This window comes from Globicephala melas, chromosome 4 (genome assembly GCF_963455315.2).
Source record: "Globicephala melas chromosome 4, mGloMel1.2, whole genome shotgun sequence".
Classification (NCBI taxonomy): Eukaryota; Metazoa; Chordata; class Mammalia; order Artiodactyla; family Delphinidae; genus Globicephala; species Globicephala melas.
In genome coordinates this window covers 128,617,419-128,644,590 of record NC_083317.1, presented here as the reverse complement: position 1 = coordinate 128,644,590, position 27,172 = coordinate 128,617,419, and the positions used below count along the sequence as shown (strand labels likewise).

The 27,172-nt window shown below is 39.2% G+C and overlaps 1 protein-coding gene across 5 annotated transcripts in view; it reads left to right on the top strand.

The window, feature by feature from the left end:
* PCCB (propionyl-CoA carboxylase subunit beta) overlaps nt 1-27,172 on the top strand; it is a 92,850-nt gene that overhangs the window by 40,359 nt on the left and 25,319 nt on the right. For all 5 annotated transcript variants that reach the window (XM_060298579.1, XM_060298582.2, XM_060298580.2 and 2 more), the window contains exons 8-10: nt 358-478; nt 2,149-2,230; nt 22,015-22,138. In XM_060298579.1, coding sequence (XP_060154562.1) covers nt 358-478; nt 2,149-2,230; nt 22,015-22,138 — 327 coding nt within the window. The remainder of the gene's footprint in view (nt 1-357; nt 479-2,148; nt 2,231-22,014; nt 22,139-27,172) is intronic.

The following is a 27,172-nucleotide window of genomic DNA, read 5'->3' as shown; positions in this document are numbered from 1 at the left end:
AAATAGGTGCTGCAGGGAAAAGTGTGACGAGAATTCCCACCTGGTCCAGGGATGGAGAGTGAGGGGTGTGGGGAAAGTTGTGCTCTGGAGAGGGGCAGGGAAAGCCTCAGCAAATAGGCGACACTAGGTCAAAAACCTGGATAATGAAAGGAGTGACCCTTGCAGAGAGAACAGGCTGCATGGACTGAGGGTCAGCCTGAAGGTGTGTGGTGTGGTACCATCCTCAGTGGAGGGGACGGCGACAGGGCTGTTGGCACAGTCTGCTGCAGACCTGCCCTAGAGGGGGCAGGTGGGCATGAAGCTGCATCTCTGGGCTGACAGGCGCCCTGGCCCATTACATACTCCCTGTTTTCTCAGGCGTGGCCCACAGAGCTTTTGAAAATGACGTGGACGCCTTGTGTAATCTCCGGGAGTTCTTCAACTACTTGCCTCTCAGCAATCAGGACCCGGCCCCCGTCCGTGAGTGCCATGATCCCAGGTGAGTTGCAGGCCGGAGCTCCTCTCGTTTTGCAGGTTGGCTTGTCCTTCTCTGGCCCGTGTGCCCTGGCGGGACCTCCAGGGTCTGCCCTGGTGGGCAGCTTGGAGTAGATTGTGCAGTGGAGTCAGGTGTAGGCATGGTGGTGGCATGTGTGGGTATAGGAGCCACAAAGGATTTTATTTACTTATTTAAAAAGAAATTTAAAAAAAATCTTCTGGCCACGCTGTGTGGCATGCGGGATCTTAGTTTCCCCACCAGGGATCAAATCCTTCCCCCCTGCAGTGGAAGCTTAGACAGAGTCTTAACCACTGGACTGCCAGGGAAATCCCAAGATATTTTATTTTTATTCACGTTTTTCCTCTCTCTAATATCTGACAAGTAGCTTGGGAGTAAAAAGTGGCCAAAAAAAATATTATTTCTGAGCCTTTGTCCAGAATTGAGATATATATATATGTGTGTGTGTGTGTATATATATATATATATATATATATATATATATATATATATATATATATTTTGTCTTAACATGAAATAAATCAATGTGAAATGATTCAGACAGCATGCCCTTTAGGAAATGTGCTTATGCACACCTGCTTGTGGCCAGAAGCTGGGACATTCCTGGGGAAGGGTGTGTTGCTGACCACCTAGTGAAGACCTTCTTTCCTTCTTGCTCTTCCGGCCACTGCCTGATGTGGGGAGCACTGCAGAATAAGCCAGAAGCCCAGCTGGGGAACTATAGCTCCAGACCACTGGCTGCTGTCTTCTCCATTTTGTTTCCTCTCTGATTTTGAAGCACTCACTTGGCCTGCAATACTTCTGCAGAAGGACTTGAAATTGTGTCCCTCAGGAAGAAGCCATCCCTTGGGAAGAAGCCGTTTGCAGACACTGCCCTGGGCTTCTACTTATGGGGCCATGTCTGGGCCAGGGATGCTCTGAAGAGTCATGTCCCCAGGGCCACTTCTTGTCTGCCTCTGCCTCACTCCTCAGGGGATACAATCAGCGGCCCACTGTGTGTAGTCATGAGAGGGAGGGTGGTCACAAGGCCCAGAAGTGATGGGCACAGCCTCCTTTTCCGAGCTGCTGTACTGTTTGGGGTTCTTGAAAGGTTTAGGACATCATTTGAAGGTGTTACGGTCCGAGGGCCCAGACGTGTCTGAACAGCCTGCTTTGGCCCAGCCATACCTCCTCGTCATTCAGTCCCAGGGAAGCTGTATGCATATGTGTAAATAGCACATGAAAAGTAAGGGAGGACTTTGTTACTGGGTGGGGCTGTACCCAAGACGCTGGTGCTGAGCTTTCTGGGAAGCTGGGCTTGATGGTACAGTGGCTTGTTCACTATAATGTCCTTTGGTACTCCATACAATACCTAGAATGTAGGAGGTGTTCAGAGAGGATAAATGAAGGAATCTCCACATTCAGGGGAATAAGCTCATTTTTTTTTCCTCTAAATGAAAACAGAAAGATCTTCTGGGTTAATATCAAGCTCAGGTTCAGTTTAATATGGTGGTAACAAAGGAATGTATCTTTGGGGACTGCTTTGCTAGCCCAGCAGGGACAGAATCAGTCCAGCCCCCATGCTGTGTCTCCCCCATTTCCTCTCCCATTCCCCACCCACAGAAGGCAACGGGCTCTTCCATGTTGATTATATCTGCTTCTTTTTCTATCCAAAGTGACCGTCTGGTTCCTGAGCTTGATACAATTGTCCCTTTGGAATCAACCAAAGCCTACGACATGGTGGACATCATACACTCTGTAAGTGCCACATCTGTCTGTCTTGTCTGTGCTGGCTCAGCCATGTGTATGTCATTGTGCTTTGGCTCAGTGAGGAAGTGCTTTACCCACAGGCCTTACCATTGGGCAACAGAGGCAGGGCACAGGGTGGCACAGAATAAGGGCACTGAGTAGTGTGCTATGGGAAGAGCTAGTGGCTGTGGCCACCCTACTGGCTTGGACAGGCTTGGGGGCATGGCAGTTGGGTCCGCAGAGCTCAGGGCTCTTGAGCTGGCACTCTGAGGCCCGTAGAGAAAGGGCCGTGTCTCCAGAGCCTGGAGTTGAGGCAGGATGACTCTTCATGTACCTCTGTTTGGAGCCTCATGCTCAGAGGGCATTTTTTTTTTTCTCTAGAGAAAGGAGAGTGAGTACATAAGGTGTCCTGTGACAGGGTTGAGGGGTGTGTGTGTAGGTCGGAGGAGGACGCGAGTCATTTGTACCTTTTTCTTGGTGTAGCAGGTTCCTGGGTCATTAAGTGAAGAGGACAGTGTTGGGGTGAACTGGGGGCATCTGTCGATGGCCATTGTCTCCCTCACACTTTCCTACGCGCACTGTGCTCTTAGCTCTTCTCAATTAACTGAACCCAGACGGCTCTGTGGGCGCAGCCTCTCCGGGGCCCTGGCTCTCCCAGTGACCTGTTCCTCCTCCCTGTACTGTGGGGAGTCAGCGTGAGTCAGCAGCCATGGCCGGGCTCTGCCTCTCCTCATTGCTGGATTCTTAGCCTACTGAGCACCATTTGAGCCCGCTTCTACCAGCATGCCCTCCTCTGACCTTAGCCTTCAGTACTCTCTACACCCTCACAGTTGTCCTGTCCGTCTCTCACCACCTCTGCTCCTGGACTCCCCAGCCCTCAATCATCCCGTCCTGTGGAGCCCTCTGCCCCTCCTGGCCTCTGCCTTCCTGGCCCAGCTTGGACTCTGCCATTACGCCAGATGTTAACAGCCAGGCACTGTTCTCAGTGTTGGTGCTGTATCACTCTGTGATGGACAAAAACCCTGCCTCAGCGACCTCACATTTGGGTGAGAGATTCAGAGAACAAAAGCATACGTGGCGTGGGTAGTTTTAGGTCCAAAAGTAGTGTGAAGAAGGTAAAATGGGGTCTGTGTCATCAGTGCTCCAATTCTCCTTTTGCCCTGTGGAGTCCTATCCCTGGTTCAAGGCTGCAGCCAGCCAGCCAGCCAGCCAGCCATTCATCCATCCATCCATCCATCCATCCATCCATCCATCCATCCATCCATCCATCCATCCATCCACACACCCATCCATCCATTCATCCACTCATCCATCCAGTCACTTATTCATCCGCCCACCCATGTTGCCAGTGGGGCCTGAGCCTGCCAAGGGAAAGCCCCGGAGCCTTGCTCCAGCCTGAGCTGGGTCCTCGGTTCACCTCTCTGGTCTCCGGCTTGAATATGTGCCGTGAACCTCCCCTCAGCTCCTGTTTTTATCTTCTTCACTTTCCCTGATCGAAACCCTAACTTCCTTCTCTATTCCCCACTCTGATCAGATGACATCAGCATTTCCTTCGTGGAGAAAATTGAGAGCGTCAGGTTCATCACTTTCCATAGGTGCCTGTTTCTCCCTCCCCACCGTCCCTCCGTGTCTCCCCAGGCTGAAAGAATGAGGTGCCTCACCTGGGCTCCTCACTCCATTGCTTCCTGTCTGGCATCTTGCTTTCTTGACTGGTTTAACTTCTTCTCCCTCTCTTAACTCCTTCCTCTGGGCAATAAATGTGTTTGAACATGTATGAACTTCTTGTCTGCTAAACCAAACCCGTCTTAACCTGAATCTCTGTTTAACTGACATCCACAGTCTTTTCTACCTTTTTCCTTAAACTCCTCTTGTCTCTTCTTCCTTTATTCCTCTCTGGAATCTGGCTTCTGCTTTCCTCTCTCTGTTGAATGACAGCTCTCCTAATGACCTCTCCAAATTGCTAAACTAGGGAACTAAGGGCATTAAAGAGGTATAGTTACAGAAGTAACCATTATTAAAATAAATATAAATCCTCCTAAATAACAGAAACATTTATATAGAATAGATCAAATCAATGCATCACATAGAGAAACAGACAAGCCTCCCCAGTGTTCTCTTCCAGGCACTGTTTTCCCACCAAGCCCCTGAGGGAAACTACCATCTTGACCTTTAACAGCATAAATTAGTTGTTCTTGGTTTTGTATACTATATAAATGGAATCATATAGTGTGCAGTCTTTTCTGTCTGGCTGCTTTCATTCAACGAGACGACTGAAATTCGTCCATATTGTTGTAATGCGTGTTATTCTCGTGGTTCTCCTTAGGCTTTTTTTTTTTTTTTTAACTTTTGAATTTTATTTTTTATACAGCAGGTTCTTATTAGTTATCCACTTTATACATATTGGTGTATACATGTCAATCCCAATGTCCCAGTTCATCCCACCAGCAACACTCCCCACCACCACTTTCCCCCCTTGGTGTCCATATGTTTGTTCTCTACATCTGTGTCTCTGTTTCTGCCCTGCAAACCGGTTCATCTGTACCATTTTTCTGGGCTCCACATATATGCGTTAATATACGATATTTGTTTTTCTCTTTCTGACTTACTTCACTCTGTATGACAGTCTCCAGATCCATCCACGTCTCTACAAATAACCCAATTTCGTTCCTTTTTATGGCTAATATTCCATTGTATATATGTACCACAACTTCTTTATCCATTCGCCTGTCGATGGGCATTTAGGTTGCTTCCATGACCTGACTATTGTAAATAGGGCTTCAGTGAACAGTGGGGTGCATGTGTCTTTTTCTCTGGGTATATGCCCAGTAGTGGGATTGCTGGGTCATGTGGTAATTCTGTTTTTAGTTTTTTAAGGAATCTCCATACTGTTCTCCATAGTGGCTGTATCAATTTACATTCCCACCAACAGTGCAAGAGGGTTTCCTTTTCTCCACACCCTCTCCAGCATTTGTTGTTTGTAGATTTTCTGATGATGCCCATTCTAACTGGTGTGAGGTGATACCTCATTGTAGTTTTGCATTTCTCTAATAACTAGTGATGTTGAGCAGCTTTTCATGTGCTTCTTGGCCATCTGTATGTCTTCTTTGGAGAAGTGTCTATTTAGGTCTTCTGACCATTTTTGGATTGGGTTGTTTGTTTTTTAAATATTGACCTGCATGAGCTGTTTAGGTATTTTGGAGATTTATCCTTTGTCCGTTGATTGGTTTGCAAATATTTTCTCCCATTCTGAGGGTTGTCTTTTCGACTTGTTTGTAGTTTCCTTTGCTTTGCAAAGCTTTTAAGTTTCACTAGGTCCCAATTGTTTATTTTTGTTTTTATTTCCATTACTCTAGGAGGTGGATCAAAAAAGATCTTGCTGTGATTTATGTCAAAGAGTGTTCCTCCTATGTTTTCCTCTAAGAGTTTTATAGTGTCCAGTCTTACATTTAGGTCTCTAATCCATTTTGAGTTTATTTTTGTGTATGGTGTTAGAGAGTGTTCTAATTTCATTCTTTTACATGTAGCTGTCCAGTTTTCACAGCACCACTTACTGAAGAGACTGTCTTTTCTCCATAGTATATCCTTGCCTCCTTTGTCATAGATTAGTTGACCATAGCCATGTGGGTTTGTCTCTGGGATTTCTATCCTGTTCCATTGATCTATATTTCTGTTTTTGTGCCAGTACCATATTGTCTTGATTACTGTAGCTTTGTAGTATAGTCTGAAGTCCTCCAGCTCCGTTTTTTTTCCTCAAGACTGCTTTGGCTTTCGGGGTCTTTTGTGTCTCCATACAAATTTTAAGATTTTTTGTTCTAGTTCTGTAAAAAAATGCCATTGGTAATTTGATAGGGATTGCATTGAATCTGTAGATTGCTTTGGGTAGTAGAGTCATTTTCACAATATTGATTCTTCCAATCCAGGAACATGGTATATCTCTCCATCTGTTTTTATCATCTTTAATTTCTTTCAACAGTGTCTTATAGTTTTCTGCATACAGGTCTTTTGTCTCCCTAGGTAGGTTTATTCCTAGGTATTTTATTCTTTTTGTTGCAATGGTATATGGGAGTGTTTCCTTAATTTCTCTTTCAGATTTTTCATCATTAGTGTATAGGAGTGCAAGAGATTTCTGTGCATTAATTTTGTATCCTGCTACTTTACCAAATTCATTGATTAGCTCTAGTAGTTTTCTGGTAGCATCTTTAGGATTCTCTATGTATAGTATCATGTCATCTGCAAACAGTGACAGTTTTACTTCTTCTTTCCCAATTTGTATTCCTTTTATTTCTTTTACTTCTCTGATTGCTGTGGCTAGGACTTCGAAAACTATGTTGAATAGTAGTGGTGAGAGTGGACATCCTTGTCTTGTTCCTGATTTTAGAGGAAATGCTTTCAGGTTTTCACCATTGAGAATGATGTTTGCTGTGGGTTTGTCGTATATGGCCTTTATTATGTTGAGGTAGGTTCCCTGTATGCCCACTTTCTGGAGAGTTTTTATCATAAATGGGTGTTGAATTTTGTCAAAAAGTTTTTCTGCGTCTATTGAGATGGACTTATCGTTTTTCTTCAGTTTGTTAATATGGTGTATCACATTGATTTTGCGTATATTGAAGAATCCTTGCATCCCTGGGATAAATCCTGCTTGATCATGGTGTATGATCCTTTTAATGAGTTGTTGGATTCTGTTTGCTAATATTTTGTTGAGGATTTTTGCATCTATAGTCATCAGTGATATTGGTCTGTAATTTTCTTTTTTGTAGTATCTTTGTCTGGTTTTGGTATCAGGGTGATGGTGGCCTCATAGAATGAGTTTGGGAGTGTTCCTTCCTCTGCAATGTTTTAGATGAGCTTGAGAAGGATGGGTGTTAGCTCTTCTCTAAGTGTTTGATAGAAGTCACCTGTGAAGCCATCTGGTCCTGGACTTTTGTTTGTTGGAAGATTTTTAATCCCAGTTTCAATATCATTACTTGTGATTGGTCCGTTCATATTTTCTGTTTCTTCCTGGTTCAGTCTTGGAAGGTTATACCTTTCTAAGAATTTGTCCATTTTTTCCAGGTTGTCCACTTTATTGGCATAGAGTTTCTTGTAGTAATCCCTTAGGATGCTTTGTATTTCTCTGGTGTCTGTTGTAACTTCTTGGTTTTCATTTCTTATTTTCTTGATTTGAGTCCTCTCTCTCTTAATGAGTCTGGCTAATGGTTTATCAATTTTGTTTATCTTCTCAAAGAACCAGCTTTTAGTTTTATTGATCTTTGCTATTGTTTTCTTTGTTTCTGTTTCATTTATTTTTGCTCTGATCTTTATGATTTCTTTCCTTCTACTAACTTTGGGTTTTGTTTTGTTCTTCTTTCTCTAGTTCCTTTAGGTGTAAGGTTAGATTGTTTATTTGAGATTTTTATTGTTTCTTCAGGTAGGCTTTATTGCTATAAACTTCCCTCTTAGAACTGCTTTTGCTACATCCCATAGGTTTTGGATCATCGTGTTTTCATTGTCATTTGTCTCTAGGTATTTTCTGATTTCCTCTTTGATTTCTGCAGTAATCTCTTGGTTATTCAGTAACGTATTGTTTAGCACTCCATGTATTTGTGTTTTTACGTTTTTTTCCCTGTAATTCATTTCTAATCTCATAACATTGTGGTCAGAAAAGATGCTTGATATGATTTCAATTTTCTTAAATTTACTGAGGCTTGATTTGTGCCCCAAGATGTGATCTATCCTGGAGAATGTTCCATGTGCACTTGAGAAGAAAGTGTAATCTGCTCTTTTTGGTTGAAATGGCCTATAAATATCAATTAAATCTATCTGGTCTTTTGTGTCATTTAAAGGTTGTGTTTCCTAATTTTCTGTTTGGATGATCTGTCCGTTGGTTTAAGTGAGGTGTTAAAGTTCTACACTATTATTGTGTTACTGCCGATTTCCTCTTTTATAGCTGTTAGCAGTTGTTTTATGTATTGAGATGCTTGTATGTTGGGTGCATATATATTTATAATTGTTATATCTTCTTCTTGGATGGATCCCTTGATCATTATGTAGTGTCCTTCTTTGTCTCTTGTAACATTCTTTATTTTAAAGTCCATTTTATCTGATATGAGTATTGCTACTCCAGGTTTCTTTTGATTTCCATGGAATATCTTTTTCCATGCCCTCACTTTCAGTTGGTATGTGTCCTTAGGTCTGAAGTGGGTCTCTTGTAGACAGCATATTTATGGGTCTTGTTTTTTATCCATTCAGCAAGCCTGTGTCTTTTGGTTGGAGTATTTAATCCAGTCACATTTAAGGTAATTATCAATATGTATGTTCCTATTCCCATTTTCTTAATTGTTATGAGTTTATTTTTTCTTTTAAAATAAATTTATTTATTTTTGGCTGTGGTAGGTCTTCGTTGCTGAGTGCAGGCTTTCTCTAGTTGTGAGCGGGGGCTACTCTTCATTGTGGTGCATGGGCTTCTCATTGTTGTGGCTTCTCTTGTTGTGGAGCAAGGGCTCTAGGCGCATGGGCTTCAGTAGTTGTGGCACGTGGGCTCAGTAGTTGTGACTTGCAGGCTCTAGAGCGCAAACTCAGTAGTTGTGGGACATGGGCCTAGTTGCTCTGTGGCATGTGGTATCTTCACTGCGCCACCAGGGAAGACCTATGAGTTTGTTTTTGTAGGTCCATTTCTTCTCTTGTGTTTCCCACTGAAAGAAGTTCCTTTGGCATTTGTTGTAGATCAGGTTTGATGGTGCTGAATTCTCTTAGCTTTTGCTTGTCTGTAAAGCTTTTGATTTCTCCATCGAATCTGAATGAGATCCTTGCTGGGTAGAGTAATCTTGGTTGTAGTTTCTTCCCTTTCATCACTTTAAATATATCATGCCACTCCTTTCTGGCTTGTAGAGTTTCTGCTGAGAAATCAGCTGTTAACGTTATGGGAGTCCCTTGTATGTTATTTTTCGTTTTCCCCTTGTTGCTTTCAATAATTTTTGTCTTCAATTTTTGTCAATTTGATTACTGTGTGTCTTGGCGTGATTCTCCTTGGGTTTATCCTGCCTGGGACTCTCTGTGCTTCATTGACTTGGGTGGCTATTTCCTTTTCCATGTTAGGGAAGTTTTTGACTATAATCTCTTCAAATATTTTCTTGGGTACTTTCTCTCTGTCTTCTCCTTCTGGGACCCCTATAATGCGAATGTTGTTGCGTTTATTGTTTTCCCAGAGATCTCTTAGGCTGTATTCATATCTTTTCATTCTTTTTTCTTTATTCTGTTCCGTGGCAGTGAATTCCACCATTCTGCCTTCCAGGTGTCTTATCCGTTCTTCTTCCTTAATTATTCTTGTATTGATTCCTTCTAGTGTATTTTTCATTTCAGTTATTGTGTTGTTCATCTCTGTTTGTTTGTTCTTTAATTCTTCTAGGTGTCTGTTCTTTAATTCTTCTAGGTCTTTGTTAAACATTTCTTGCATCTTCTCGATCTTTGCCGCCATTCTTTTTCCGAGGTCTTGGATCATCTTCACTATCGTTATTCTGAATTCGTTTTCTGGAAGGTTGCCTATCTCCACTTCATTTAGTTGTTTTTCTGGGGTTTTATCTTGTTCCTTCATCTGGTACATAGCCCTCTGCCTTTTAATTCTGTGTGTCTTTCTGTGAATGTGGTTTTTGTTCCACAGGCTGCAGGATTGTAGTTCTTCTTGCTTCTGCTGTCTGCCCTCTGCTCTCCGTAATCTTTTGTATGAACAAACCACAGTTTGTCTACTGTTGGTGGGCATTTGGGTAGTTTCTAGTATGGAATTATTACAGATAGTTCTGATATCATTCTGTTATGTGATTTTGGTAAATAAACAAACAAACTTCCACGTTTCTGTTGAATCTGTAGTGAGGAGTGGAAGTACCGCCTCATAGCCAGGCATACATGGAGTCTTAGTGGACCCTGCCCAAGGGTTCTTCAAAGGCTGTGTCAGTTTGCACTCCCACCAGCAGCATTTGAGAGTTCTGGTGCCTTAACATTGTCACCAACACTTGACCAATACCATACTGCCTTAATTATTCAGTTGATAGTACGCTTTCACATCTGGTAGAGATAGTTCCTCTTGATTATTCTTTTCTTGGAGTTTTCTTGCCTAGTCTTGTTTATTTTTCCATATGAAATTTAGAAATCAGTTTGTCTTGTTTTAGGGTGAAAGCGGGGGGTGGAAGTAGGGCATCCTTTTGTTGTTTTTATTGGGATCCCATTAAATTTATGCACTAACTAGGGAAAATTGACATCCTTATGAATCTGAAACAATCTAAAAACACAGTTTGCATTTTTATTTGTTAAAGTGTACTTTTTTCTCCTTGACTGTTTTAAAGATTTCCTTGTTTATTCCTAAGTATCTTTTTATTGTAGATGGGGTCTTTTCTATCTTCTGTTGTTTTTTAGGTATATATGAAAGCTTTTGATTCTGTTTATCAATTTTATATCCAATTACCTATTAAGTTCTCTTATTATTTGTTATAGTTTTTCACTGTTAATTCTTTTGGCTTTTTCAAGTATATTAGTATATTGCCTACATACAAATAGTTTTGTCTTTTCCTTTCCAGTTATGTTATATCATTTCTTTCTCTTGTTCAGTTGCATTGATATACCTCCATATTTTATCAAATGCAGTGATAAGCAGTGGTTGTCATAGTGGGCATCTTTGTTTTGTTCCTAACTTTAGAGAGACTGTCATTAGTGTTTCCTAATTTTATATCTTTTTCTCATGTTAAGAAAGCTACCACTGCTTCCTGTTTTTTTTTAACATCTTTACTGGAGTATAATTGCTTTACAATGTTGTGTTGGTTTCTGCTGTATAACAAAGTGAATCAGCTATATGTATACAGATATCCCCATATCTCCTTCCTCTTGCATCTCCCTTCCACCCTCCCTATCCCACACTGGTTTCTATTGTAATTTTTGTTGTTGCCTACTTGTTTTCTTTGTAAATCAGGGGTGGGTATTGAATATTGTTAAGTGCCCTTTAAGCATTTATAGCGGTAATCACATTGATTTCTCTTAGTTCTATTTGTAAATATATCGTAATACTTGTTATATTTTATAAATGTTTTATTTTGAATGTTTACATCAATATCATGGAATGTTAGCTGATTTGGGGGGTATTTTATTTATTTTAAACTTTTTATTTTATATTGGAGTATAGCCGATTAACAATGTTTTGATAGTTTCAGGTGCACGGCGAAGGGACTCAGCCATACATACACATGTATCCATTCTCCCCCAAACTCCCCTCCCATCCAGGCTGCCACATAACATTGAGCAGAGTTCCCTGTGCTATACAGTAGGGCCTTGTTGGTTATCCGTTTTAAGTATAGCAGTATTTACATGTCTATCCTAAACTCTCTGACTATCCCTTCTTTAGGGAGGTGGTGTATTTTAAAATCAGGTTTTGGTGTCAGTGCTCTTGCATCATTTATTAGTTTGCTAGGGCTGCCATAACAAAATACCACAGACTGAATTGCTTAAACAAAAATTAATTTTCTCACGGTTCTGGAGGCTAGAAGTCCAGGATTGAGGTGCCAGCAGAGTTGGTTTCTGTTGAGCCCTCTCTTCTGGTTTGCAGATGGCTGCCTGCTCACTGTGTCCCGATGTGGCCTTTCTTCTCTGTGCACAAGAGAGAGAGATCTCTGATGTCCTTTCCTCTTAAAAGGACACCAGTCCTTTCAAATTAGGGCCCCAACCTTTATGACCTCATTTACTTTATCTCCTTAAAGGCCCTGTTCCAAACGTAATCACATTGGGGGTTAGGCTTCAATGTATGAATTTTGGCGGTGGGGATACATAGTTCAGTTCATGAAGTGCCATAATGAGAATTTGCAAGTTTTCTATGCTTTGGAACAGTTGAAATAGCATTGGGATTATCTGCTCTTTAAAGATCTGGTGGGATTTTCCTGGTGGCGCTGTGGTTAAGGGTCTGCTTGCCAGTGCAGGCGACATGGATTTGATCCCTGGTCCAGGAAGATCCCACGTGCCATGGAGCAGCTAAGCCCGTGTGCCACAACTACTGAGCCGGTTTTGGTAGACTATATATATTTTTTCTATGAATTACCTATTCCAGATTTTTAATTTTACCTGCATAGGATTATGCAGGGTATATAGTCTTAGAAGATTAGCAAAATCTGTTTCAGTGGTTTTCTCTGACATTTCTTGTTTTATATTTTCTTGATAGTTACCTAGTAGTTGAAATATTTTATTGATGTGTTTCAGAGAATCAACTTTTTGTTTAATTTTTGTTTCTTTTTAAAGCTATGTATTTTCTGCTTTTTTATTGATTAATTCCTTTTGTGCTTTCTTTCAGTTAATCATCTTTTTTTCCTTCTCGAACTTTTGAGCTAGAAGTTTAATAAATATATTCTGTTTCATTTTTAATACTGTATTTAAGTCCATTGTAGAAAACATAGTCAAATAGCCACATCTAACTGTAGGGGAGGTTAGGAAATATGATAGCCATTTGCCCATCATTTCTTCTACAGTGGTAGAAACAGAAGCTGGATTTTTGGTGGATACTTAGGAGTCTCTGCTACACTCTCTAAATCCTTTTTAAATAAAAACAAATAATATGTACAAACAAAAAAACTTAAGTATAGAAACATGTAAAATGAAATGCAAATATTTTCTCTCTCCTTCTTATCAGTCTTTCCCAGAGGTAAGCACTATTAAGTTTCTTGTGTATCTTTCCAGAAAAAAATTTATATGTCAAATATATATCAATATATTTACTTTTAACTGAAAAAAGATTGTATTATAGACACTTCCACACCTTACTCTTTTTTCACTTTCTTTCCCTGTCATGGCATACAGGTCTACCTTATTCATTATAATGACTGTATAGTACTCCACTGTATGGATGGAACATTATTTAAACATTACCGTACTGATGGACATTTAGATCTTTTACAGTTTTTGTTGTTATAGCAGTGCTGCAGTAAACATCTGTGTGTATTAGTATGTTTTTGTGACTATATCCATTGGATCAGAACTTAGTAATGGAATTTTGTCAGTGGCATGAATTCTTAAAATTGTTTAAAAAAAAAAAAGAGGGGGAAGGTGGTATTTCTGGGTAGTCAAAGTCTCCTGAATACAAAACTCTACACATACTTGAAAAACTATATGTAGGCCAATAAGAAGAAAAAATAAAACTACCATTTCCATTCCTTTATCATAATTGTAAGACAGGAAACTACAAACTTCATATAACAATAAGTAGAACAATAAATACCACTTTTTAAAAAAAAATATTTATTTTTGGCTGTGCTGGGCCTCAGTTGTGGCACGCGGGATCTTTAGTCATGGCATGTGGACTCTTAGTTGCAGCATGCAGACTTCTTAGTTGTGGCATGCATGAGGGATCTAGTTCCCTGACCAGGGATCGAGCCCAGGCCCCCTGCATTGGAAGCTCAGAGTCTTAACCACTGGACCACCATGGAAGTCCCTAAGCACCACTTTCTAGTAGGACTGTTTCTTGAATTTTGGCAACAAGTCTCTGTGGAGAGCTGGAAGAAGTGTTGAGACACTGCTCAGAAGAAAGAGAAGGGAATTTAGAAGAAACCACTCAGGGAGAGGAAGTTCACTATAAGAGTGAAAATACTGGAAAAGAGTCCTGTTAGGTCAGAAGAGTTACTTAAGAGGAGGGACTTAAACATACACAAGAATCAAGAAAGCATGGAAGGGCATTCCTTCTAGGGAAGAAAAGATTAAAAAAGAAGAGAGAAGCACCTTTGGAAATTGTGAAGTGAAGGAAAAATGAAGAAAGAGGTAAATTTATGTGTCTACAAGATAAAAAAAACCCACTGAAGGTCATACTACCCCTTTCCCTACCACCCTCTTCTAATATCAAGACACCCATTAAGTAAGTGGCACTTTGTTATACTGACAGAAGAGGGTGCTCTTGAACTGGGAATCTTGTTCACCGTCCCAGACTGTCAACCCTGTCCACAAAATGCAGATACAAGTAGTTTATCTATACAGAGCTACTAAGATAAGAAAACCAAAAATGAGAACAAAAAACTTCAATTGACAAAACTCCCTTCATTGTAAAAGTTAGTCATTCAGCAGATGATCACACTGCAGTAGAGTTCAGTAGCCTCAAATCATCACCTGAGTTATGAAAATCAAATTCAGAAACTAATGACAGAATGGACATAAAATAGGAAGAAGTAAAGTTAGAGGTGACTGAATTAAAATGGTGGGGGACAAAATCATATATGAGAAGTGAAGACAGAATTATAAAGTGCTCTAGGGAGATTGCATTTGAATGAAATTTAATACGGAATGTTGAAGAAAAGTGGGAAAACAAGCAAAAGCATAAAGAAAAAGGTAAAAAAATCAGAAAAAAGTGACTGAAATGGAAGATAGGCAAAGAAGACTGAACATACATATAACTGGAGTGTCTGACGAAGGACAAACAGGAAGAGAATTAATGTTTAAAACTGTAATCCAAGAAGACATCCCAGAAAAAGACCCAGAGCTACATAATGAAAGAGCTCACTGAGTGTATGGGAAAATTAACCAAGAATGATCAAACTCGAGTAAATATCCATATATAACTACTAGATTTTTTTTGGCTGCACTGGGTCTTAGTTGTGGCATGTGGGATCTTTGTTGTGGCATGTGAGACCTTTAGTTGCGGCATGCAGACTTCTTAGTTGTGGCATGTGGACTCCTAGTTGCGGCTTGTGGGCTTCTTAGTTGTGGCATGTGGAATCCTAGTTGCAGCATGCATTCAGGATCTTGTTCTCCAACCAGGGATCGAACCCAGGCCCCCTGCATTGGTAACGTGGAGTCTTACCCACTGGACCACCAGGGAAGTCCCACTACTAGATTTTGAAAAGAAAAATCCTCAAGACTTTGGGGCAAAAAGATTAAATAACTTACAAAGATGGGAGAATTAGAGTAGCATCAGACTTTTCAAAAGCAACAACAAAGCAAGGCAACAATAGAGAAGCACTTCCTGGAGACTCCAGGAAAGACTAAAGATTTTATATCTGGCCAAGCTGATGTTCATGTATTAAGACTAAAGAAAACCAGCTAAAACTGAGGGATTTCTGTGTTCCCAGGCTCTTCTTGAGGAAGCTTCTAGAGGATGAGTTTCATCCAACCAAGAGATTACTGGACAAATTTTAGGAAAAGGATTGATGGTGCTTATTTAATTATAAGACCAGAATAAGGTTGGGAATGAGGGTAGAGAACAATGTATAAATGCTATGTTTCAGTTGCAGAAAAAAATGCCACTGAAAGATGGAAGAGAAGGAAGAGTGAAAGAGTATAGCAGAATAAGTATACTGATTGTTGTGACTCAACAGATATTAATAGTAGACAACCCAGTTAATAAGACATTAGATGAGGAAACAGACTAAGGGCATTAAAAAGGTATAATTACAAAGGTAACCACTAGACCAAAAATATAAATCTTTATAAACAGCAACATAAAACATATTACTTAAACAGTAAATGTAACATGGTACACAGAATAATTACAAGAATAAAAAACATCTGAAATACCAATAAATATGAATGGCCAAACTTATTTATTAAACTTATCTCATTTATTAAAAGAAAAGGATGTTCAATTTCCCTCATAAAGCAAGACCAACTATATGTGGTGTACAAGGGACAAAGTGATTCTGAAAAGTTAAACGTAAGGGATGGGGAAAGGTATGTCAGGAGAACAGAAACAATGCCGTGTGTGTGAGCCTAATATTGGGTGATGTGAAATTCAAGTATTTACTGTGACAAGGAAAGACATTTTCAAATGCTAAAAGCCATAATTCACAGTGATGATGTAAAAGATCTATGCCCTAAATGATAAAACTACCATCTTTAAAAAGGAGAAACTGTAGGATGTCCAAGGAGACATAGGTAGAAACAAATAATAATAGATTTAAATGTACCATAATTAGTACAAAGTAGGTCAAATGGACAAAAATAAGTAAGATATAGAAGACCTCAATAACATCACAGATAGATATTAAAGATCTATTTCAGACTTTACAGCCTGGTAATAGGCAATGAATCTTATTCTCAAGTGCACATGGAACATTCACAAAAGTTGATCACATATTTGGTCAGAAAGAAAGCATCCTAGCAGTCCATAAAGCAAAAATATTACAAAACACAATGATTAAGACTAGAAATTTATAGCTACAACAATAAAAGCACTGTCTCATTTAAAATAAATCTGTTAATTCTTGAATAAAAGGAGAAAATATAAGCCAAATGACAGAATTCTAAGAGAATAAAGATAATGAAAACACTACATATCAAAATCTATGGAATACTGTCTATGAGAGGAGGAAAATTTATAGCCTTAATTGCTTAGTGAAAAATGAAAGAAGGAAAAGAAACTAAATTCTCCATTCAAAAAGCTGGGGAAAAATATTCTAAAGAATAACAAGACAGGATTTAATAAGGATAAAAGCAGAAATTTTATGACTTGGGAAATAGAAAAATAGCTGTAACTAATGGAATAGAGTAACTACTAGCTAACTTAAAAAAAAAGGCACAAGTAAAAAAAAAAAAGGCACAAGTAAAAAGTGGAAAGGAGAAATGATAGAGATAGAAGAAATTTAAAAATCATAAGAGGTTAGATGAACTGGACATTTTATTTGGAAAATACATTTTACCCAAAATTGACCCCATTAGAGGTAGAAAGCCTAAGTGGACCAAATTACATAGTAGTTATTTCACAAAAATAGCACTAGACCCAGATAGTTTCATGTGGGAATTCTATGAAACCTTCCAAGACCAAAGAATCACAGTGCTACATAGATTATTTCAGATCATAGACAGTAAACACACACACACACACCCTGTACAAATTCTTTTTATGAAACAAGTATGACATTGATATACCTGAACCTGATATAGAACTGAAAAAGATTTCAGATTGGCATCATTTACCAATATTGATGCAACAATACCAAATAAATGTTAGCCAACAGACTCCAACACCATGTTAAAATTATATACCATGAGCAAGTGGGATTTATTGTAGGAATGCAAGGTTGGTTCTAGAAAATCTATAATGTACTGCATTAATAGATAGACTGGAGAAAGATTATATGGTTGTTTTCATACAATGCTGAGAAACGGCTTTAAGAAAGTTCAACACCCATTTCTAATAGGAACACTCAAGAAAGTAGGAATTGATGAATACTTAACATGATAGTTTAATATACACTTTTTCAAAACCAAGCATCTTAATATGGAAATACTTACACTAAGATCTGGGACAAGGCAAGGATGCTCTCTATCTCCACTATTATTTAACATTGTACTGGAGGTATTAGCCAATGCAATTTGATAAAGAAGAAGATCAATTAGAGGCAAAAAGCTTTGCAAAAGTTGACCTATGCTTGTGTATGACATAATATGCTAAAAATCCTAGGGAATGCGTGATAAAACTGAAACAATAAATAGGGAACAGGATATAAAATTAACCTAGGAATAGTCTTCATATACACAAACAGTAACCAATTATATTGTGGTAATGTAAACACTCATTTTGCATAGCAATAAAGATAAAATATTTAGTGATAAACTTATGGGGCAAATTTTAAAACTTCTGAAAAACATGAAAACAGACTTGAACAGATGCAGAGACATCCCTTGTTCCTGGATATTGAGTTAATATAAAAACATCAAAAGAAAAGCTATGGCCATATCCTTTATTAAAGCATGCTGTAGTTAAAACAGTGTAGTCCTGGCACATAAATAGATCAGTGGAATAGAATAGAAAAGCTAGAAGTTGATTCAAGTACATATAGAATTCTGGTACATATGATAAAGGTATTATGTCAAATTCCATGGGCAAAGATTAGCTCTTCAATAAATGGTGCTAAGGAATTGCCTGGCAGTCCAGTGGTTAGGACTCTGCTCTCTCACTGCTGAAGGCCCGGGTTCAATCCCTGGTTAGGGAACTAAGATCCCACAAGCTGTGCAGTGTGGCTCCCCGCCCTGCAAAATAAATAAAGAAAGAAATGGTGCTAGACACCTGGATAGCTGGTTAGGAAAATATAAAATTTTATTTGTAGTTTATACCATATGCAAAAATAAACTAATAATAGATCAGAGAACTAAATATAATAAGTGAAATATTTAAAGAAAGCATAGATGAATTTCTCTAACTTTAGGAGAAGGTAAAGGATTTTGAACTATGATTTAAAATTCAGTTTCAGTTAAAACATTGATAAATATGACTATATAAACATTTAAAAATTCCACTCTGCATAGCAAAAAAATACATGAAGTTAAAAGACACCCAGGGGGACTTCCCTGGTGGCACTGTGGTTAAGAATCCACCTGCCATCGCAAGGGACACAGGTTTGAGCCCTGGTCCAGGAAGATCCCACATGCCACGGAGCAGCTAAGCCTGTGCATCACGACTACTGAGCCTGCACTCTAGAGCCTGTGAGCCACAACTACTGAGTCTGCGTGCCACAACTGCTGAAGCCTGCGTGCCACAATTATTGAAGCCTGAGCACCTAGAGCCCGTGCTCTGCAACAAAGAGAAGCCACCACAGTGAGAAGCCCACGCACAGCAACAAAGAGTAGCCCCTGCTCGCCACAACTAGAGAAAGCCCGCGCACAGCAGCGAAGACCCAGCGCAGCCATAAATGAATGAATGAATGAATGAATGAATGACAACCAGGAATTCCCTGGTGGTCCAGTGGTTAGGACTCCATACTTCTACTGCAGGGGGCACAGGTTCAATCCCTGGTTGGGGAACTAAGATTCTGCATGCCTCGTGGTGTGGCCTCCCCCCAAAACAACAACAACAACAACAACAACAAAAAAGACAACCAGCAAACTGGGAGAAAATATTTGCAACATATATCACAAGTAAAGGACCAATATCCCTAATACATAAAGAACTTTTTTAAAAATTGAAGGAATAAAGACTAAAACTGATAGAAAAGCAGGCAAAAATCATGAATATATAGCTCACAAAAGAAGATACAAAATGGACCTTAAACATATTTGAAAGATGTTCAGCTTTACTCATAAAGCTAGAAATGCAACTTAAAATTATACTGAGTTATTTCTCTTTTGTCAGATTGGCCAGTGATTCAAAACTTGAAAATACTTTCCATGGCAAGTCTGTGGGGAAGCAGACACTGTCATGTGTTGATGGTAAGAGCTATCTGAGAGTTTGCCCTGGCAGTCCCACTTCTAGGAATTTACCCTGAAGATACACTTCCCACTTTACACAATTATAGATGCACAAGGTTCCTACTGTTACAGTGTTATTTATAATTGCAAAGTATTCTAAACAACCTGAATGTAAGTGTCAAAATAGTGTACACAACACATAGGAGATTGGTTGAATAAACTTTGGTACGTCCACACAATGGAGTACTATGCAGGAGTGAAAAAGAGTGAGGAAAAGCTCTATGAACTGATATGGAGTGATTTCCAGGATATACTGTTAAGTGAAAAAACTCAGAGTGCAAGAGAGAAACTCAGAGTGTGAGAGAGTATCTATAATTTGTTACTTTCCATCTAAGGTGGAAGGGGAATTAAAAATCTATAAATGTATCTACTCATTTTTGCAGTGCACACACAAAGGATAAATCAGAAAGTGATGACATTAATAACAGGGTGAGGGAGTTCCCTCGTGGTCCAGTGGTTAGGACTCAGCACTTTCACTGCTGTGGGCCCGGGTTTGATCCCTGGTTAGGGAAATAAGATCCCGAAAGCTGTGCAGCACTGCAAAAAAAAACCCAAAATAAAAACATCGTGAGTGGAAGGGATGGGGAGTGACACTATTAACCTATATTAATGTTTACATACTAAAAATAAAATCAAGACAGGGTGGGGGTAAACCTTTGAAATAAAAACAAATGAAACTGTTTCAAATGAATAACTTTTGAATGCAATATTTTGACTATATACCTTTAGTCTAATGACAGAAATAGTCATAAAGAAATACTGAATATTAGGTTTTTGTTTTTTTGCTGTCATATGGGTTAGCAATTCTGAAACCATTTCATTTACATTTGAGGATTGAATAATAACTACATTTTGAGGATAATGGGAGTTAGATGTCCACTATAGGAGAAAGGAGTTATAGTATGGAAAGGGGGATACTAGAATGAACCCTGTAGTTGAATTGGAAGTTGGAATTGGAGTTATCAGTATGAACTCCTGGTTTTCATATTACTTACAGAAATGTGTGTGTGTGTGTGTGTGTGTGTGTGTGTGTGTGTGTGTGTATGTATGTAGATCTCCTAGCTCTGTGCTCTGGGCTAGCTTCTTAGAAGCAGCCATTTATTCTAACCCCCACCCTTGGGGACCTGGGTCCCTTGGAGAAATGGCTGATTCTAGGGCTTGGGGCAGGAAAAAAATACAAGATGAACCTGAAAGTAAGGTAATTCCAGAATGTAAGGTAATGCTCAAAGAATGATGGAGAAGCATCAAAAGGGCATAGGATCCACCTTGAATGAGCTCTCACTGTCAAATGTGGGACACTTTGAACATAAAATAAATGTTGGTGGTAAAGATTACAATCCACATAATAAAACAAAAATCTATACCTTCATACTGTGGATTTCCCATAAGTAAATGGGAAGGGCAAAGACATTTTTGACAATAGAATACCAAGTAATAAATGGAGAAGGAAAAATGGAGTTAGAAAAATTGTTTGGCAGTTATCATGGCAGAAATTGGGTTAATAATCAAGGATCATCTATGAAGGCTAACTAAACCTACTAGGTAAAAGCTTGATGAAGCATAGGATTTTTACATAGTTTCAGAATATTTCCCTACAAAATACTTATTAATTACAAGTGGAAAAATAGTAACTTTACAGGGGAGAAACCTGACATATATCACCACCATTAATGGACAAATTGACATCATGTGCCTTTTGATGTGATGCACTTGAGAGGGTCACTTCTGTGATATTCTGCCAAAAATGCTTTACCTGAAATTAAACATGAACAAACATGAAACCCAAATAACCAAGTAACTGACCTGTAGTCTTCAAAGATGTTATGAACATAAAAGACAAAGATTGAGGGGAAAGAATCAAGGCAGGCTAAAGAGACCACATGACCACTCAGAGTACCAAGTGATCTTGGGTCAGGTTCTAGAACCAGATTTTTGTTGCTATAAGGGATGTTATTGGAATAACTGGTGAAATTTGAATAAGGTTTTATAATAGATAATAATATATTAATGTTAATTTCCTGATTTTGATAATATCACTGAAGTTATAGAAGAGAATGTCCTGTTCTTAGGAGGTAGACACTTAGGTACTTAGAGGTAAAGAGGCGTCGTGTCTGTAACTTATTCTCAAAACAGTTCAGGAAAAAAAGTTGTGTGTATGGACATATATATAGTTAGAGAATATATATACAGACACATACTTAAGAGACAGACAGAAAAGCAGGGAAGGCAGGTTGGGAGAGGGAACTATGAAGCTTACATGGTAAAACGTTAATAAGTGGGGAATCTGGGTGAAGGATATTTAAATTTTTTTGTATTCTGGAAATTTTTATGAAAGTTTGAAATGATTTCAAAGTAAGGTAAAAAAAAATGTATTAAATATGCCAAGTTCAAATAGAACCTTTAAAAAAGACTGTACTGGTTTATCCTCTTCCATTTGTGTACGAGAGTGTTTTCCCTTCCAGCAGGGAGGAGGTACTGCCTCTGCCTGTTGTCCTGCTTCCTGGGAGAACCTGTGGTAGGGAGTAGCTATCCAGCCTGTAATTCTGTAAATGTCTGTCATTCTATAATGGAGTTGGATCTTGTTTATCATTTTGAGCTCAAGAGTAAATTTATCCCTGCAGGTTGTTGATGAGCGAGAATTTTTTGAGATCATGCCCAGTTATGCCAAGAACATCATCGTTGGTTTTGCAAGAATGAATGGGAGGACTGTTGGAATTGTTGGCAACCAACCTAAAGTGGCTTCAGGTAGGAGGGAGACACTCTCATAGACCTTGGGGGGTGGTTGGGAGCCAGGGCTGCCTGGGCCCAAGGTGCCCATCTTCTGCCTTTTCCTCAGACACAGTCTTCAGTGGCTAGAGAAAGAAACTCAAATATCAATAGCTGAAGTTGCGAAAGCTCCTTTGTCTCTTAATTTCTCAAAATTAACATAAGCATCTGAAAATGCTTCTTTCATGCTTCTCTAATTTTTTAAGGGTTTATAGATAACTTTCCTCCTCAACTTTTAAGGTCTTTACTTTTTCAGAGGCCTGCTTTCTGTTCCCCTAGTTACATTATGTCTCACCCACTAAACTGTGAGCCCCATGAGGCCAGGGGTGTTAGTGTCTTATTCACAGTTTTCTCTCTAGTGCCTTTGATGGTGCCAGGAGAACAGTTGGTCCGTGACAAGTTATATACGCTTTTAAAAATAAATAATTAATTAATTTGGCTGCATTGGATCTTCGTTGCTGCACACAGGCTTTCTCTAGTTGCAGCGAGCAGGGGCTACTCTTTGTTATGGTGCGTGGGCTTCTCATTTTGGTGGCTTCTCTTGTTGTGGAGCATGGGCTCTAGGCGTGTGGGCTTCAGTAGTTGTGGCATGCGGGCTCAGTAGTTGTGGCGCAAGTGCTTAGTTGCTCCGTGGCATGTGGGATTTTCCCGGACCAGGGCTCGAACCCGTGTCACCTGCATTGGCAGGCAGATTCTTAACCACTGCACCACCAGGGAAGTCCCTGATCCATGACAAGTTAACAGCATCTTGCTGTGTCTGTACCCCACAGCCTTCTGGTGAGATGGTCAGACTTGAGTAACAGCCAGGGTGTGGGGACTCTTCCATGGTTGTGCTCTGGGTGGGGTTGGGGTCTCTGGATAGTGCTTCCCTCCTTACTATTTTCCTTCTTAGGTTTCCTTTGAATCCCTATGTGGGACGCATACACCCTCCCTTTTTGACCTAGCCTCATCTTTTATTTCTGCTGTGACAGTTTCTCCTTGTCTTTAGAAAAAGGTTTGTAAAAGTGTTTTTTATTGTGGTAAAATATGTATAACATAAAATTTGCCATTTTGACCTTTTTTTTTTTGTTACTAAACTATGGTTGATTTGCAATATAGTGTTAGTTTCAGGTGTATAGCAAAGTGATTCAGCCATATGTGTGTGTGTGTATATATATATATATATATATATATATATGTACATATATAACCTTCAGATTCTTTTCCATTATAGATTATTACAAGATATTGAATATAGTTCCCTGTGCTGTACAATAAATCCTTATTGTTTATTTTGTATATAGTGGTGTGTATCTGTTATTCCCATACTCCTAATTTATCCCTCACCCCCTCGCCTTTCCTCTTTGGTAACCATAAGTTTGTTTTTTATGTCTGTGAATCTGTTTTTATTTCGTAAATAAGTTCATTTGTATTATTTTTTAGATTCCACATATAAGTGATAACATATAATATTAGTCTTTGTCTGACTTACTTCACTCAGTATGATAATCTCTAGGTCCATCCACATTACTTCAGATGGCAATATTTCATTCTTTTTTATGGGTGAGTAATATTCCATTGTGTGTGTGTGTGTGTGTGTGTGTGTGTGTGTGTGTGTGTGTGTGTGTGTGTATACACCATATCTTCTTTATCCATCCGTTGATGGACACTAAGGTTGCTTCCATTTCTTGGCTATTGTAAATGGTGCTGTTATGAACATTGGTGTGCATGTATCTTTTCGAATTAGAGTTTTTGTCTTTTCTGTATATGTACCCAGGAGTGGGGTTGCTGGATCATATGGTAGCTGTATTTTTAGTTTTCTTAGGAGCCTCCATAGTGTTTTCCACAGTGGCTGCACCAACTTACATTCCCACCAACAGTGCAAGAGGGTTCCCTTTTCTCCACACCCTCTTCAGCATTTATTATTTGTAGACTTTTTGATGATGGCCATTCTGACTGGTGTGAAATGTTGCCTCATTGTAGTTTTGATTTGCATTTCTCTAATAATTAGTGATGTTGAGCATCTTTTCATGTTCCTGTTGGCCATCTGTATGTCTTCTTTGGAGAAATGTCTGTTTAGGTCTTCTGCCCATTTTTTGATTGGGTTGTTTGTTTTTTTGATATTATTTTAACCATTTTTAAGGGTACAGTGCAGTGGCGTCAATTACATTCACAATGTGTGAACCCATTAGCACTAACATTCCCCCCTAAATTTCAAATCATCCCAAACAGACAATTCATTTCCATCCTACCTCCCACCCTTGGTAATCTTAATCTACTCTCTGTGAATTTACCTATTCTAGATATGCCATATAAGTAGAATCATACAATATTTGTTCCTTTGTGTCTGGCTTGTTTTACTTAGCATAATGTTTTCAAGATCCATTCATATTGTAGCATGTATCAGAACTTCATTTTAATTTTTCATGTCTATATAATATTCCATTGCATGTGTATAACTGCATTTTGTTTAATCATTTATCTGTTGATGGACACTTGGGTTGTTTCCACCTTTTTGCTATTGTGAATAATGTCACAGTGAACATTGGTGTACAAGTATTTGTTTGAAACCCTGTTTTCAGTTCTTTTGGGTATACACCTAGTTGTGGAATTACTGAGTAATATGGTAATTTTAGGATTACTTTTTTGGGGGAATATCACGCTGTTTTCCACAGTGGTTGCACTGTTTTACATTCTCCTTAGCAATGGACAGGGTTCCAATTTCTTCATACTCATCAACACTTGTTATTTTCTGGTATATTTTGATAATAGCCAGTCCTCATGGGTGTGATGTATTATCCCATTGTGGTTTTCATTTATATTTCCTTAATGATTAGGGATGTTGAGCATCTTTTCTTAGGCTTATTGGCTATTTGCATATCTTTGGAGAAATGTCTATTCAAGTCCTTTGCCCATTTTTTGATTACTTAGAGTTTTTTTGTTGTTGTTGAGTTACAAGCATTCTTTGTATACTCTGGATATTAAACACTTATCAGATAAATGATTTGCAAATATTTTCTTCCATTCTTTAGGTTTTCTTTACACTTTCTAGATAATGTCATTTGATATACAAAAGTTATAAAATTTGATGAAGTCTAATTCTCTTTCTCTCTCTCTTTGTTTTTGGTTGCTTGTGCTTTTGGAGTCATATATAAGAACTTATTTGCAAATCCAATGTCATAGAGCTTTTCCCCTATGTTTTCTTTTAGGAGTTTTATGCTTTTAGTTCTCACATTTAGGTTTGATCAGTTTTGAGTTAATTTTTACATATAGCTTAAGTTAGGGGTTCAGCTTCATTCTTCTTCTTTTTTTTTTTTTTTGGCAGTATGCAGACCTCTCACCGCTGTGGTCTCTCTCGTTGCGGAGCACAGGCTCCAGACGCTCAGGCCCAGCGGCCATGGCCCATGGGCCCAGCCGCTCCGCGGCATGTGGGATCCTCCCGGACCGGGGCACGAACCCACGTCCCTGCATCGGCAGGCGAACTCTCAACCACTGCGCCACCAGGGAAGCCCCATTCTTTTTTTTTTTAATAGATCTTTATTGGAGTATAATTGGTTCATGATACTGTGTTAGTTTCTGTTGTACCAAAGTGAATTCACCAAAGTGAAACAGCCATATGCATACATATGTCCCCATATCCCCTCCCTCTTGAGCCTCCCTTCCATCCTCCCTATTCCACCCCTCTAGGTCATCGCAAAGCACCGAGCTGATCTCCCTGTGCTATGCTGCTGCTTCCCACTAGCTAATTATTTTACATTTGGTAGTGTATATATGTTGATGATACTCTCACTTCACCCCAGCTTCCCTCTCCCACCCTGTGTCTTCAAGTCCATTCTCTATATCTTTATTCCTGCCCTGCAATTAGGTTCATCAGTACCATTTTTTAAAATATTCCATATATATGCATTAGCATTTGTAGAGAGCTTCATTCTTTTGCATGCGGAAATTCAGTTATCCCAGCACCATTTGTTGAATAGACTCTTCTTTCCCTTTTGAATGGACTTGGCATTTTTGTCAGACATCAGTGGGCTGTAGATATATGAGTTTATTTCTGGGGTCTCAATACTATTCCTTTGGTCTGCAAGTCTATCCATGTTCTAGTATCGCACTGTTTTGATTACTGTAGGTTTGTAGTAAGTTTTAATATTGGGAAGTGTGAGTCTTCTCATGTTCTTCCTTTTCAGATTATTTTGGCTTTTTTGGGACCCTTGCAATTCCATATGGATTTGACTGTTGGCCTTTCCATTTCTACAGAAAAGGTTGTTGGAATTTTGGTAGTGATTGCATTGAATCTGCTGATCACTTTATGAAGTATTGACATTTTAACAATGTAAAGTTTTCTAACTCATGAACACAGGATGTCTTTCCATTTATTATTTATTTATTTTAAATTTTTGGCTGTGTTGGGTCTTCATTGCTACACATGGGCTTTCTCTAGTTGTGATGAGTGGGGGCTACTCTCTGTTGCGGTGCATAGTCTTCTTATTGCAGTGGCTTCTCTTGTTGCTGAGCATGGGCTGTAGGTGCGTGGGCTTCAGTAGTTGCAGCACGTGGGCTCAGTAGTTACGACATGCAGGTCCCAGAGTGTGCGGGCTTCAGTAGTTGCGGTTTGTGGGCTCAGTAGTTGTGGCTTGCAGGCTTTAGAGAGCAGACTCAGTAGTCATGGTGCACAGGCTTAGTTGCTCCGTGGCATGTGGGATCTTCCCAGCCCAGGGATCAAACTCACATCCTCTGCATTGTTAGGCGGATTCTTAACCACTGCGCCAAAAGTGATGTCCCCTTTCCATTTATTTTGGTCTTCATTTATTTCTTCAGCAGTGTTTTGTAATTTTCACTGCACAGGTCTTTAACGTCTTGGTTAAATTTACTCCTGTTTTATTCTTTTAGTTGCTATTGTAAATGGAATTCCTTTCTCAATTTCTTTTTTGGATTGTTCATTATCGGTTTTATAGAAAGACATCTATGCAACTGCTTTTTGTTTGCTGATCTTGTAACCTGCAACTTTGCTGAATTTATTAGATTTAGTAGCTTTCT